General features: G+C 36.9%; 1 protein-coding gene across 1 annotated transcript in view; it reads right to left on the bottom strand.

Annotated features, from left to right (window-relative positions):
• Nucleotides 1-16,366, bottom strand: part of TBC1D5 (TBC1 domain family member 5) — a 562,848-nt gene that overhangs the window by 233,815 nt on the left and 312,667 nt on the right. The window contains exons 6-9 of the mRNA XM_045791684.2: nt 10,148-10,256; nt 8,593-8,682; nt 8,415-8,489; nt 7,222-7,289 (exon numbers count right to left, since the gene is read on the bottom strand). Coding sequence (XP_045647640.2) covers nt 7,222-7,289; nt 8,415-8,489; nt 8,593-8,682; nt 10,148-10,256 — 342 coding nt within the window. The remainder of the gene's footprint in view (nt 1-7,221; nt 7,290-8,414; nt 8,490-8,592; nt 8,683-10,147; nt 10,257-16,366) is intronic.

The raw sequence follows: 16,366 nt of genomic DNA, 5'->3' as shown, positions 1-16,366 counted from the left end.
TTTTTTTTCAAAGCGTGCTTATGTCACTGAAGACTAAAAACGTTAAAGATTGTTACTACTAAAATTGAACAATATGGATCATCGGTGGTAAGATTCACAATCAATGAGCCTTTATTAAGCATCAACTTGACTCCACAGTGGCACGAAAACATCAGGTTCATGCCCTCTAAGGGCTTACCAGTAGATCTGAAAGGCGAGACCTAGACTAACACCAGAGGACTCATACATACTCTTTCCATGACAGCAACAGTTATCTTGCACTGTAACTTTTTTTTGGCTGCTTTCTCTATTAGACTTTGAGAATCTTAAGGGTCCATGCCATATTTATCTTGTCATCTCCAGTGCCTGGCACCCTGATATTAATATAAATGTACTAAATACATTGGCAGATTGAATACACTGGCAGGTCTAAGTAAATATAGGACCCAACAAAATTAAGTAATATCATCAAAAAGTTATTAAGAAATTCTACTAGAACATAGAACAGGCACAAATTACTTCCAATTGTAAAGACTGGAAAATGCTTCATAAACAGGGTAGTAATGAACTCAGGCCTTTAAAAATGAGTTTTCAGGAATCCAAGAGGGAGCAACGGGGAGAAGCAGCATTCCAAGAGAGGACAAGCAAGTAATGCAAAGCATGGAAAATGGAAAGCACAAAACTCATTCAGGAAATAATGCCACAGCACTGATCTAAAACAGAACTGTGGAGGGACTTCGGATTTCTGGTTCTGCATATAAGGAACTTGGACATCACTACTCCTTCCTAACAAGTAAAAATCCGAGCAGACTGAAAAATCAACAACTCTTCTTGGATCTGTAAGAGAGGGGAGGACACAGGGCAAACAGGCAAATGTAGGGAGTCACAACTTACCAGAGCAGAACTCATAAGCAAAACCCCTGGCGGGAACCAACGCAGAATAGGAAAACCTGAACTACACTTAACGGACTGCTAGAAATTCATTATGGACAACTCTGAGACTTAAATACTCTGAGGGACCCAATAATAGGGAGGCCCCCGTGAACACCTCCAAGAGCTTAACCCGGCTTCCACAGGAAAAAAAAAAAATCCCCTCAGCTTCCAGTAGGGGGGTGGGGAGGGTGGATTCATTCTGAACATAGCACTCTGTTCTTAATAAAACCTGCCCTCAAAAAAATAAAAAAATAAAACAACAACAACAGCAACAACAACAACAACAACAACAACAACAACAACAAAAACCTGCCCTCAGGGAAAACTAGTTAACCAGAGCCTAAACTGCTGGGGTATTCTTAGACCCTAAATGACCTGGGGGAAGGGAAATACCCAACTCCAGTCCACTTTAACCATTCTGTCCCATCTAAGAGGGTGTAGAGAATTAGAAACACTTGTGAAGGTCATGGTCAAGAGGCATAGGTTCACTGATAAGACTGAGACCTAATCATAGGACTAAAGAATACCTCCCCTCCCCACTCACCTTATCACCACATTACTAAAGGCCTATTTACGGCAGTTCCTTTTACCTACCACATCATGTTCTGGCTACCAGGAAAAAAATTAGAAGACAGAACAAAAGGCAAAAGGCACAATTTGATGCGACAGAGCAAGCATCAGAACCAGACAAGGCAGGATGCTGGAATTATGAGATCAGAACTTGAAAACACCTATGATTAATATGCTAAGGGCTCTAATGGATAGAGTAGACAGCATGCAACAACAAGTAGGCAATGAAAGCAGAGATGGAAATCCTAAGAAAGAATCAAAAGGAAGTGCTAGAGATAACAAAACACTGTAATAGAAATGAAGAATGCCTTTGATGGGTTTATTAGTAGATTAGACATAACTGAGGAAAGAATCTCTGAGCTAAAGGACAGACTGACAAAATTCCTGAAAACTGAAAAGCAAAGAGAACGAAGACTGGCGGGGAGGGGGGGAAAGCCAAACAGAAAATCCAAGGACTGCGGGACAACTACCTAAGATGTAACATACACATAATGGGAATACCAGAAGGAAAAGACACCGAGCAAGAAACAGAAGAAATATCTGAAGCAATGACAGAAAAATTCCCCAAATTAATGTCAGACACCAAACCACAGGTCCAGGAAGCTCAGAGAAGACTAGGCCGGGTAAATGCCAAAAGAACTATACCTAGGTATATCATCTTCAAACTACAGAAAATCAAAGATAAAGTCATTAAAAGGGGGGGGGGCAAAAATAAAAACACCTTACCTATACAGGAACAAACATAAAAATAACATAGAAACCACACAAGCAAAAAGTGAGTGAAGTGAAATATTTAAGGTACTGACAGAGGGAAAAGACCAACCTAGAATTCTGTATCCTGTGAAATTATCCTTTAAAAGTAAAGGAGAAATAGACTTTCTCAGACAAAAGTTGAGGGAATCTGTTGTCAGTAGACCTGTCTCACAAGAAGTGATTTAAAAGAAAAAGGAAGAACATAAGAGGGAATAAGTGAAGTAAAATAAAACCTTTTATTTTTCTCATCGTCAATTGATACCAGTTGTTTAAAATACTAACAATGTATTCACTACATATGCTTATATGTGTGTATATATGCAAATACACATAGGTGTACATATGCTCATACATAAGTGAAATGAGTAACAGCAATGACACAAAGGATGGGAGGAAGGAATTAGGATGACTTTGTTATCATAAAGTACTCACACTATCAGTGACGCGGCATAGTGTTATTTCAAACTGGATTTGGATTACCTAAAATGCACATTGTACAATTCAAGACAACCACCAAAAAAAGTAAAAGAAGCATAACTGGTATGCTGAGAAAGTAAAGAAAATGAAATAATATAAAATGCTCAAAACTACAAAAAGATGAAAAAGGGTGGAAAACAATAATAGAAACAAAGAACAAGTTAACAAATAGAAAAGAGTAGCAAATATGAGAGATAATAATCCAACTGTATCAATAATCATTTTAAGTGTCAATGGTCTAAATGCACCAACTAAAAGACAGAGATTGTCAGACTGGATCAAAAACAACCCAACTATATGTTACTTACAAGGAACCCACTTTAAATACTAATACACATTTAGATAACAAGTAAATGAATGGACAAAAATACACCAGGCTAACACTAATTAAAAGATTTTTTTTAAAAAGGGCATTACAGAATGATAAAGGGGTCGATTCTCCAAGAAGACATATCAATTCTTAACATATATGCACCTAACAACAGAGCATCAAACTGTGTGAAGCAAAACTAATAAAATTGCAAAGAGAACTTTTAAAATCTACTATCATGGTTGGCAAGTTCAATAACCGTCTATCAGAAATGGACAGATCTGGCAGGCAGAAAATAAGAAGGATATAGGTGAACTCAACATCACCAATCTACTGAATATATTGAGATCTATGTACTTCTTCAACCAACAACAGCAGAATACACATTCTTCTCAAGCTCACATGGAAGATTCACCAAGATATACCACATTCTGGACCCCAAAACACACCTAAACTAATTTGGCAGATGAGAAATCATGCTCTCAGACTGCAGTGGAGTTAAACAAGACATCAGTAAGAGAAAGAGAGCTGGAAAACTCTAAAAGGGAACCATGTGTGTGTTAGGGGGTCTGGGTAAGTCCATTCTTCTGCAGAACACAGAGAGTCAGAGAAGGCTTAAGATTAGGCAAGTAGCATGACTACATGTGTTTTCTGAAAATAAGGCTGTAACACATGGATTCGACTGAAGGAGAAAGAGAACAATTAAACAAGTGAGAGACTCTAGATAGGAGGTAAAAAGAAAAAAAAAGGACCTAAAACAGGCAGTAAAAATGGAAGAGAACTGACGAATGTGAGAAAACTACATATAATGACCTCTCAGTATTTAAAAATAGAAAATGCATATCCTCAACTTATCTACTCCTAACTATCTCTATTACTACATCTTTCATCTAAGTTACTAACGTTACTTAATGTGGAATCATACCACAAGACTCCTAGTTACTTTCCCAGATTCCATCTTCACTCTACCCACCCCACTGCACAGCAGCCAGAATGAGCTTTTAAGGTATCGCACCCCTGCTCAGTTTCCCCCAGTGGCTTCCCATTGCAACTGGAATAAAACCCTAACTCTCTACTTTGGCCTACAGCACCGCTTGTCTGGCATCTGCTCTTTCCCAAATTTCCCTACTTAAATCACTTACCTCCCACCTTACCTGCCCCACTTCAGTTTCTCAAAACACTGAGTTTATTTCCACTGAGAGACTTTGCACTAGCTGTTCCCTCTGCCTGGAATGTTCTTTCAGATCTTCACATGGCTGGCTTTTTAAAACTTTTCACATCTCAGCTCAAATGTCATCTTGACCGAGATGGTCTTTTCTAATCACTGTTGCTAAAGCTGCCATCCCTCTATCCCATCACCCTGCTCTGTTTCTTCACAGCAATTATCATCCTTTACAATTATCCTCTTTATCTATACATGCTGACTGCCTCACTCCCCACCCCCACCCCCAACACTAAAACGTATATCCCATGAAAGCAGGACTTTGTCTTATTCACCACTCTGTTCCCGAAATGCAAAGGATGAGGCTGGAACATAGCAGACACTCAGTAAATGTACAGTAAAAAACAAAATTCTTATCACAGATGCTAGTAAATGAGTAACACTGTATAATATTCATTGAGCTGTATTTCTTCTTTTCTTCTCCTATTGCATCATGAGCTGCCTTACAGACTGGACTGAAAACCATGGATTTTAGATAGTGTCGTGCATTAGAAAGAGAATGCATTACCTAAAGTAGTAAAATTATTCAAGCTATTCAGCTCTTATCATTAGGCAATTTGGTGGCTTTAAGGACAGTCTTACCTTACAAGCTAAGTTACCTGCCACAAGATTTATATAGAGATGGCAAGGAGACTTCCTCTAAATGTGGAGGAGAGCCATGGAAGAGCCTTCTGGGGAAGAAGATGCAACCTCCTTCGTCTATGCTATGAACTATAGGATCTCCTAACTGCCATCCCTGAATCTCAGGTTTGCCAACTGAATTCAAATGTACCAGTGGAGACAAATTATAAGAGAAAAAGTTAGCCATATATGTGTTATACACAACACAGGCACACACACATTTTAAATATATAAAAAATGCATAGAAAATATAAAACCAAATAGTTACAAGGATACACTTTTCAAGAAATAACACTTTCTCACACAGCAAAGCATAAATGTTTGCATTAAGTAACCAAAATAATCAATGGGTTCCCAATGCCACTTCCTATGAGGTCTGGCTGTCTGAGTTTTATTTTCCCCTTCTCTTGTTTGCTTTGTCTTTTAACCAATCTGTCCCACAGGGCCTCTGTGGGTGTGACTCCGCTCCAGTGTCATGGTGCCTCTATTTTCATTTGCTAACAGTAGAAAGATTGATCATAATTCTTCTTATTAGTCACTTTGAGCTGAAGCTCTCAAATTTTCTAAGATAACTGCCTAGCAAGCTTTTTAAAAAAAGGATGCCTTTACCATTTGGTTAGCAATTTATACCATGCATTTTGTTCTTAAGTGGCCTGTTTTACTGCCACTGATTATACAGTTACTTAAATGATTGGTGAGGAAATTCAGTTTTTTGTTTTTTCCAACAAATATTCGAGTGCCTCCTGTACACCAATACAATGGCATTTTACTTTCTGAAACTATATGCTAGAGGTCAAGCACTGCCACACTATTCCTCTGAGGGTAGTTGCCCTATAATTGGTTACTCTTGGGTTACCTAGATAGCTCAGCTCATCAAAATCATCCCATACCCCCCCCACCTGCCACCACTGCCAGTAATGTGCAGTTCTGTTGTACTCTGAACACATGATTCCACTGTTTTCATTTTTATTTTTTAAAGTAAGGTGTGGGCCCAATGTGGGGCTTGAACTCACAACCCTAAAATCAAGAGTCACATGCTCTACCGACGGAGCCAGCCAGGCATCCCTCCACTGATTATCATTTTAAAATAGAAAATGTGATTTGTTCAATATGTAGTATAACCTTAATACCAGTCTATGTCATCTGATTATTCAGTGTTTAGAACCTGGAGAGAGATGAATGTCAGAGAGCCAGACGCCTTGACCTTGTAACAAGGCCTAGACCTTGTAACACTGAACTAGTAGTGAAGCAGACAGGCGAAGCCACAGAACCTGGAAAAAGGTGGCACTAGGGATATCCATGACTCTGCAAATACATGGCCCATCCTAGATCCAATGATTAAATTTACTAACATTTATGTAACTGTTTACAACTTAAAGTGTTAACATATCTGGGGCACCTGGGTGGTACAGTCGGTTAAGAGTCGACTCTTGGTTTGGCTCAGGTCATGATGTAGGGCTGTGATCTCAGGGTCATGAGGTTAAGCTCCACGTTGAGCTCCATGCTCAGCATAAAGTCCACTTGAGATTCTCTCTCCCTCTCCTTCTGTCCCTCTCCCCTGCTCACATACGCTCATGCTCTCTCTCTTTCTCTAGGATGACTAAATCTTAAGAAAATAAAAGTAAACATATCTAAATACTACTGTTACAATGTACATTTATTAATCTACAGAAATCCTTTGAGGTTAACTATTATCCCCATTTTACAGAAAAGGGCACTGAAGAAAGCTGGTCGCTGAAAGTAAAATGCCTAAGATTATAGCATATGTTGCTAGAACTTATCCTAGTACCTTCCCACACAAATTCCATGTACTTCTCACTACATGACCCAGAACAATGAAGCCCAATATATAAAAGTCATGGATATTTGTGCTAAGGAAACAACTCTTTCACATGGTAAATACTAAGTAGACAGAAGAGGTTGTTTGCAAACCCGAATGACTTCAAGAGAGATAGAAATAACGAGGGTAAAAATAATAGTTGTCATTTAAAAAGCAATTTGGTTAGAAAGGGATTCAAAGGTGTGAAGCAAGAGACAAATTTTTCTAGCAATACCAATATTATGACCACATAATATAACCCTATCAGAAGCACATGATTTCAAATCATTGTTGAAAATTGAAAAACAGATTAAATATTATTTTAAGATTATCAATCTCATAATTTATGTTGAAAAAGGGAAAACAGGAATCTATATTTTAAGAACAGAAAATAATCGTTACTATCAAAAATGGCCACAATAACTTTGTTACTAATACAAGGCAAATACTGCATTCAATTAAAACTCTATGGATTTTGTATTTTACTAAAATTACAAAGAGATAACACCAATTTGAATTACTGAAAGTTCTACATACGTTCTTTTGACATCTTGTTCAATCATTGATCGCAGTTCTTTATCTTGAAAAAATTTGTTCCAAAGACTCTGAAATAAGGAAAACAACCTATTTAAGTTAATCTTACATCTTTGCTTGACTTTTATGATCTCAATTTAATAATGTAAGTGATCAAATTTATCCTTCTCTGAGTTATCATTTCACATTGTGGAGAGGAAACCTGAAATTGGAATAATTTTTATTAAAAACTAGTTTAATATCAGAAACACATCCTTACACTAACATCAATTTTTCCAGTAATAATACTGTATACACATTAAATTTCTGTATTATCTGTGTAAAGTGAATGACAGTTTTGCTGCATTACACCCACTACTTCCCTTATAAACAACAAAAAGCTCTGCTTCAATTAGAGCGGGGCCATAGGCCAACTGGTCTCCACTTGAACCTGACCTCAACTCCCAATGCACCAAGAAAGACACATAATGTTTTCTGCAAAGCTTGGTTTTATGATCAGAGTTTTAGATACCTTTTAAAATGTGGATTGAAGTTTTAAAATGTACTTACTATTCTGTGCTGCTATACTATAGACTATATCATAACAACTATGTGTATCAGGTAAAAAAAGAAATGCTAGTGTTATATATTAGCTGGAAAATAATTTCTGTTAAGAGGGAAACAGGAATTAGAGGAGCAACTGAAGAAGTTATACAATACCTCTAAAGTAGTAATTATTCTTAGTCTTTGCTGGAATAACAGTGGGGATAGGCAGATCTTTTTCATTATCTTTAAAAACTTCTTAATAGACTCACTCCAAATAGTCACTTTTCTTCTTGGAAGTTAGTCCCACCAAGTAAACACTTACCTATTTTTATCATAAAGGGAGGCTTTTCTAGCCTCCCCATTGCCCACTACAACCTTGATAAAATAGTTCTATCCTCCTATTTATGCTCTTCTATTTTACCCTGAGTTCTTACGGTCCCCTGGGACTTCTCCAGAGTGCCATTCCACAGAAATAGATCATAAACCTCCCACAACACAGGATGAATATAGCATGGAATAATTTCCATCAGGTTTTAGGTTGCATAATATATGGAGTTAAAAAAAATTAACTGGCATGAAATAACATTGCTTTCATGGTGATTGATAACCAGTCTCATAAGCATATTCTTATGGGCTAAAGAAACTGAGATCTGAATAAAGATGAACTTTACCCCTTCATCCTGTGAAAGGGGATTATTGATCATCAAATCTTGCTGGCCAACAACCTTCCTCGGGTTTGTGATGTGCTGGCAAGGAAAGAAAGAAAACACACACACACAAAGATCAGAGGTTACTGGACTTTTAAAGCATTCATGAGAAAGCAATTACATTAATTAAAGTACAACTTACTATTTCTTTAATGTTGCTATACCATGCTCTTAATTCTTTAATTCTACTTATCCACTGACTTTTATCTTGAGGAAGAACACAAAGAAATAGCTGTAAAGGAAAAAAAAAGGAAACTTTCGTAAAAATCCTAACAAGCAATAACACGTAAAACTATGCCAAACAGAATCACCTAAAACAGATATCCACATTGAATACTGCAGGAGATATTCATATTCATGGTATTTCATATTCATATAATTCCAGTTCCCAATAAATTATATTTTGGAATGTTTATATATATTTGGACAATTCAAAAAGTGAATAAAGGCCAAAGTATAAGATCCCAAAAGCTACACCACAAAGCTGAATTAAGCTCCCCTCCAGACTTGTATTAAAAATGAACAAGAATGCACTGAGGTTCAAGTATAATTCCCATTTTACAGTCTTATATTAATGGAGTATTGACAGACACAAAGTCCAATGATTAATTTCAAGGTTTAAGATCTGTCTTAAAACTGGCGGGTAAAGGACAGAGAGGAACAACCTGAGGACACGGCTCGAGAAGTGAAGTCATTCCTTTTACGGCAGAAATGTAATTTACAACTGGTAACTGGCTTATGAAAATAACAAGCATTCTTAAAAAGACAAATTTGATTTAATTTAGTTTAATACAACATTAAAATAAATCTGGATTTGAGTTTGTTTTTAGCAAACGAAGGATACTAAAAGTTAAACAACAAGGAATGGGGGGTGGGGCACAGATATCTGTATACAAATATTCTAGCAGCAGGTCTCCTGCCTTTACTGCCTGCATCTAAAAGAAGAAAAATGTATTTTAATTATTAAATCTAAATTATTAAATCTAAAACTAATACATATGTTTCTTACTGTCTTTACTTGCACAGACTCTGTATGCTCAATTTATGCAGATAAAACCTAAAAAACTTTCAATAGAAGTCATTTCAGAAATATCTAAACCTCAATTAATTCACTTTGAGAGAACAAAAAGGGACAATATTTCCAGGCAATTAAAAAAGATAACTGTAGATTATTACTAGTTTTGGTAATCAATGGCCCTTTCTCTTAGGAGACTGACCTAATTTTCTTCCACTTCTCTTCCCTGCTGCCCTTCACTTTATGCTTCCAGTTAAAAAAAAAAAAAATGAAAAATCTTTTCCATCTGCTGTTTCTGAAGCAAGAACGGGGGTGACTAAATGGCTGCACTTGATACAGTGGGAAGCTGGAAGTAAATCCTCCTCTGCCTCTGCAGGGCTTCAAGGATTTCTGCAGAAGCCTCTGGGGGATGTAAAGGTGTTGCTTTGAATTCTGCTCCATCAAGTGCGATGAAAGAACAGCTATTTCAAATGACTCCTTTACCATCACCAGTTCCTCGGGACGAAGGTGGTTCAACCTTATTAGTAAATGTCCTATGAAAGATAAACTTGGATGGCCAAAAAATCGAGAGTGAAGTCTCCTGGAAAATTCAGTGATCCCCTGCATGGGTAATCTCCCAGGGCATCAGGTAATGTGTTGATATACTGCAACCACAAACTGTAAATAAATATTTTCTTCTTACCTTCCAGCAAATGCTGCGGAACCTGCTGCTTCTCAGCTGCCCATTAATCCCCTTCTGCCTTATTGTTGCCAAGTAATTGTTGTTTACAAATAGTTCTTCCCATTCTTTCCTATATGCAAGAAACCAAAGCGTAGGCATCCTTTTGTTAAAATTCTCTGCTTGGAGAGGAGTGCTACAGGAAATTAATTTTAAATAAGTCTAAGAAATGCAACTTTTAAAACGTATATATTTAGTTGTGTACTGTTTCTGAACGCATGGCTGTCTTTTTGGACACAGTTCTTCTGTAGATTTAATGAATATGTAGATCGCTATAATTATGCCAGCTACTGAAATTCATAATGTCTATGGAGGCTATTCCATTTCCTCTAAAATGTTGGTAGTGCAGTTCAGTGAAACAAGAAAAAAATGAATATTAATATAAATATATGACTGCTTTAGCCATTGACAAAGACAAACCTGCTCCAAAAATACACAACAAAAAGGGTACCGTTGATTATATTGGCTTCTCACATGAAATATCTGTAAAATGAACCCATTTCTCTTTAGTGTCAGGCTGGGGAGATAAATATAATAGAAGACTACTTTCTTTAACTTTTAGTGCTATTTACTATTGAAATCTCTGCAACTTCTTTCTACATGATCAGTTTTAAAATTTTAACAGGTGCAGGCAAATTTGAAAAAAAACATCAAAAAATTAAAAAGCCTCACTGTAAAAACTGTTAAAGGCAAGCTTGAGTACCTTGCAGTACCTATGGCTGAGTAGATAAACAACTGAAATATGCCTCCCAGGCACGCAGACACCAGGGGCCTAACACCTGTGCCTCATTAATATACAAGTAAATCTGCTCTACTGGGAAACAATTGGAAATTAATTGTCCCAAACCATTTACTGAGTTTGAATAAAGGAAGTAGACCTATATTCCCTTCATCTTGTACCAAACTAAACATCAAGAATCATTTGTCAACAGTAGAGGCTACTGAGCACAGCTTTATGAAATTTCTCTCAGATTTCATAATGCCACAATAAACTTATAATTTGAAACTTATCATCAAGGCTGAAACCCCGGCAATCTCTTCAGAGAGACTTCCTCAAAAGAAAACCTTTAAAACCCCCAACCGTCCTCCAATAGATACACGCAGTTGTCACTGGCGGGACCTGACTCATTCTGAGAAAGGACAGCCTCGCGCACTGTGGTCTCTTAGAGCCAGTACTGCAACCAACTGTACGCCTACAACTAAAACACCTGACTGTGAGTATCTTCTCCACAGAGTTTTCCAGAAGAGTGACCCAGGCAATGGCACATTCCTCACTGCCACAAGCAGGAGAACTTCCAGCTCGGCCCTGCAGCATGGATCCCGAAGCCTTCTGCCAGGAGGGGCTAGCGGCTAAGTATGCCAAATGAGAGAAGCACTCCAGCTCCATACAGAAGAAAGACACTCCTACCACCACTCCACGAAAATTTCTTACTCCCAACACTCCACTCATAACAGAAAATAATACTTCATTTTTATTTTAATTTGCATTTGTATTATTAGTGAAAGTGAAAATTTTTCATGCTTTTGAGTCATTTTATTACTTCTTTTTAAAAACGTCCTTTCTTGTCCTTTGTCTGTTTTAAGAACCATAGGATAGTGGTTAAAAGAATGGACAGCAGAACCACACTCCTGTGATAAAAAGACAGCCATGCCTTCACAGAAACAGTACACAATTTACTAGCTACTTACTAGCAGTGCGAGCATGGGCAAGTTACTTAACGTCCCTGTGCCTCTGTTTCCTCATCTGTAAAATGAAATAATATCATCTACCTCAAAGAATTATTGTGAGGATTAAAATACATGACAAGCCCTCAGAAGCATGTCTAGTATATCAGAACATTTTTAAAAATTAGTATTATTGTTAATACTAATTATAATATTGTTTTTATTTTAGTGTGCCTTATTATTGGCCCAAAGGAGGAGTTTTTCATACATTAAAAACATCACACCTTTGTCTGCAACACACATATACTTTTTAACCCAATACCTTGGTTTTCAACATAGTGAAGCTTTTTAATTTGTGTATAAATTTAAATCTAACATTATTTTCTCCTGATGCTCTTTCCACTGTTTTCATGCTTAAGTAATTCTTAGCCTCTCCAAGCTCAAAGAAATGTTTTTTTAATCACATTAGTCCATTTGTATTACCCATATTTTAAATACATTATCCATTTCCCAACAATCTCACATATATTATCCACATCTCATATTCAGGTTTTGTTTTTATCCAGTTTTAGCAGTACTCAAAGATGAGATAAGCAATGAGTACATCTCAGAAAATGTTAAGCATGTCTAAATAGCTTGTGGTCTGCAAGCAAAAACTGCAGATTTTAAATGGATTCTGAACCCAAAAAGAATCAAAATTTGTGCAAGACCGTGCAGTTCCATGGCCTGAAATCACCGATACGTTCCAGATAAGAGAGGAAAGTGTGAGGCAACAACTCCCCCAGCTTCTTCCAAAATCAGCTCCTATTCACAGGGACCAGGACAGTGTGAAGGTAGACACAGCTGGTGGCTAGATTCACTGCTATCTTGTCAAGTTACGCAGCCTTTTAAGGTCAAGTTACATACTACTTATGTAATGAAGGATAATTATTTGTTAGCTTAAATAAGACCCTGGGCCTTGATTACAGTGTCAGTAGAAAGAACAGGAGACTGGGGCATGTGAAATGGAAACATTATCTTTGGAATTCACAATCATCTCAATTTATTCAGGGTACTTAGAGTTCCAATTAAGGTTTAACGCCTTAAACTGATGAAGAGCCCTAACAACAGAGGAACACGAAGGCCACGGATACTTCATTGTCTTGCTCTTCTATGGTATCGTGTTTCATTAATGAACAGTGATACGGAGTAAACACAAATGACAGTGCCTACTATGTGCTTCGCACTAGAGATGTTAGAGAAAGCATGAAGTTAAGGAGGTAGATCGATCTGTAAACCAACAATAATCTGGTGAAGGCGAAGCACTCTGGCAGTACAGAGAAGGGAGATCTAGTTTTATACCTAAAAATTATAACTGAGTGTAGAAAATAATAGCAGCCCAACAGGCAGTCAAATGCCACCCCGAGAGCTGGGCTGTCAGAGCTTCAACAGCCTACAGAGGATAAAATGTTGAACAGTTAACCCCCAGAGGAGGAGCTAAACCAAAATAAAAGTTTTTTACAATCATAAATACAAATGGGGACCTACTTCTTAATCAGATCAGGATATGGGCAAAGAATACTAAGTTACTGACAAGTCAGGGGTGGAATTTTTCAGCTTAACAAAAATAAAGGAAAGGTAGTTCCTAAACCTTGTCTTATATTTTTAAAAAAAGTAAATAGTGTGCCTGTAACAGGCCAAATCTGACAATGAGGCTATTAAAATGCTAAAAAAAAAATCCATCTATATTTAAAAATACAATATTTTAAGTAAATCACTTTTAACTTTTAACCTTTATAACAACTCTCCTAGGATGTGTAATTTTAACCCCTCTTTATCAGTGAGGAAACTAAGACTCAGAAAAATTGAATAAGAGAAAAAAAAAAGAGAATTAGGAAAAGCATCTTCCTGGAAGCAATACTAAAAGGGAAACACCATACTGCAGACATCAAAGGACAAAAATGGCCTCTGACAACAAGGCAAGACAAGAACATGACCTTATATTTTCTTCCTCAGATTTCTAGTTTTTGAACATCAAGTCCATGGGTACAGAGATAAGTTTTCACCAGTTGGACTGAGAAAGTAAGTCAACGGCTGCTGTGAGTGGTTAAAAAACAACCTGTGGTATTTAGGTGTGCAAACGCCTCAAATGGAACAGATTAGAGAGACACTTGGGCCTTAAGGACTCTCTCGACAAAGCACTAGTGCCATCTAGTGGCAACCACTATGCCTTGCAGGCACTGGGTCCCTAAAAACAACCACCATCTACGCAGGGAACAGCAGAGAAACTGGTTTACTTTTTGGGCCAGTGTTAATGGATTGGTAGTGGCTGCCTTGGAAGCACTGTGTGAAAAAGGATTCTGAGGCTACCATGTGCTCCTCAGGAAAGAACACTGTGACTGATCAAAAATGCTGACCACGAGTGTTGCAGTTATTTCTCAGTAAATGCAATGAACTTTAGCAGCAGCAGTTGAGCTCTCCCCTCCAAAGATACCTATTTAGGTAGCTAATCCACTTGGTAATGTTTTTGTTTTTTGAGGTTTTTTCTTTTTTTTTGACATGGCAATCAACTAGAATACACAGTGAATACAGCTGATGATCATAAGATCTGTATTTCTAATTATACATTTTAATGTAGTATTTCCTAAGATACACCCATAAAATTGGTATAAAACTAGTTAGCACCTTCTAAATGTAATTGTTTAAATACTTCTGTAACCTAAATAATGCATAAATTACTTGATTATGTGGCAGTTCTGGACTAGAAAATTTCTGAATTATTCCAAATGATGACACACTAGAGAAAACAATTTTATACCACATATTTTATAGGATGGTTTTTACCCCATTTTCGGGCAGGCAGCAATGTGCTTATGGGGCTAACTGCAGAAACCCAAACAACTATAATTATTGAAAACAATTCAGAAACTACACACAGTCTAGTACTCAGGATCTCCAATACTTGGTTAAGAGAAGCTACTCTGGTTTTCACTGATAAAGAATGAGGGGAATGGAGAATGGACTGTCACCAGGGGGAAGTTCAACAGGTCACAGAGAATGAAGATCAAAGAGGGAGGTATGGTAAGGGGGTGCTATAGTGAAGGAGCTCTACAGAAATGATCCCGTAGTTTACAAGGTCAGCTAGCCCTTGATCATCTCGTTTTTTTGAGATCTGACTAGAAATAGTAGCACTAAAGGCCAGGATGCCTTTAGTGATCTTTAGGCAAAATAAGATCAGAGTTAGATGTGTAGAATATTCGAAGGTGAGAAAGCACAAAGTAAGAAAATTTAATCTGATGCAAAAAGGTTTATACAATTTTATGATCCTGAAACACATGCCAATATTTAGAAAAGAATTGCCACATTAGTGACCATAACTGCTTTACCAAATATATAGGTAAAAGGACACAATACATTTTAAATTTGTATAGAAATGTATTAGTGAAAGATTTCTACTAATGAAAGGACTGTACCATAAATACAATATTCCAAGTAAAAGAGTACATACTTTAATGCCATCTTAAAGGAACGATTTAAAAAATGCTATTCAAATAGAACAAGGAACATCTAACTTAAATCAATGGAAATATGAGAAGTGTAAATTAGGTATGTCAGCATCAGACTGTAAAGTGTGGCACCAGACATGGGTAAGCTACAACACTAGGACTGCAGGTGCCAAGATCAACCAGATAAACACTGATGTTATCTATAATTACCTCATTTTTAGCTTAAATCACAGGTAATGAGGGAACTCAGAGACTCTAAAAGGCAATTAGAAACTGTACTGGCTTTTTTGCTTCCTGTATCAGGAATTTTTAAAAACTTACTTTTATTTAAAGCTTTTTTTCCCCTCCATAATGAAACATCAGGGCATATATCACTTATACATATATAAATAAATATAAAAACAGAATGCACAATTACTTACAAGCTTAAAATGGCTTTCTATGTCTAGGTGAAATATATTCTCATCTGATGAGGCTCCATTGAAACAAAGGCAACAAACAGTTCAACGTGTGGAGGTTTGTTAAAATTAATTTATGGGGATGTTTTGATTTGGGTTTGGATTTAACTCTGAATTGAAAAATTCTGAATTTCTACCTCAATGTCCACAAGGACACGAAGCTCTGAGTTAGCAACAGTTTTGGACTATCAGGTATAATATTCTTTAAAAAAAAAATACATGTATCATTCTCTTCATAATATAATGTTTAAGAGCTTCCAAATTCAAGGTCATATTAAGTAGGTCAAGTCAAAAAACATGCCTTTAGAAAAGGAATCAAAAAAAGCTGTATCACAAGGCTATAAAAAATTAAGTACACAATAAACGTCATTATACTACTAATCAAAGGTTCAGCATTTAGAAATGAGGTGAGAAAAGGATCCTGTACCAAACTATCTCTGTGAAGTCGTCTAAATGAATATATTTGATATTCCATAGTTAACTGATGTTTCTTACAGAATTAATTCTTTGAGACACCTTCCTGCAGACCTCCCCCACCTTCTTCACATCCCCACTGCACTACATTTACCTTGCTC

This window comes from Ursus americanus, chromosome 20 (genome assembly GCF_024610735.1).
Source record: "Ursus americanus isolate L20-20 chromosome 20, mUrsAme1.1.p, whole genome shotgun sequence".
Taxonomy (NCBI): Eukaryota; Metazoa; Chordata; class Mammalia; order Carnivora; family Ursidae; genus Ursus; species Ursus americanus.
The sequence above is the reverse complement of the archived record's forward strand: the minus strand, read 5'-3'. Positions and strand labels throughout refer to the sequence as shown.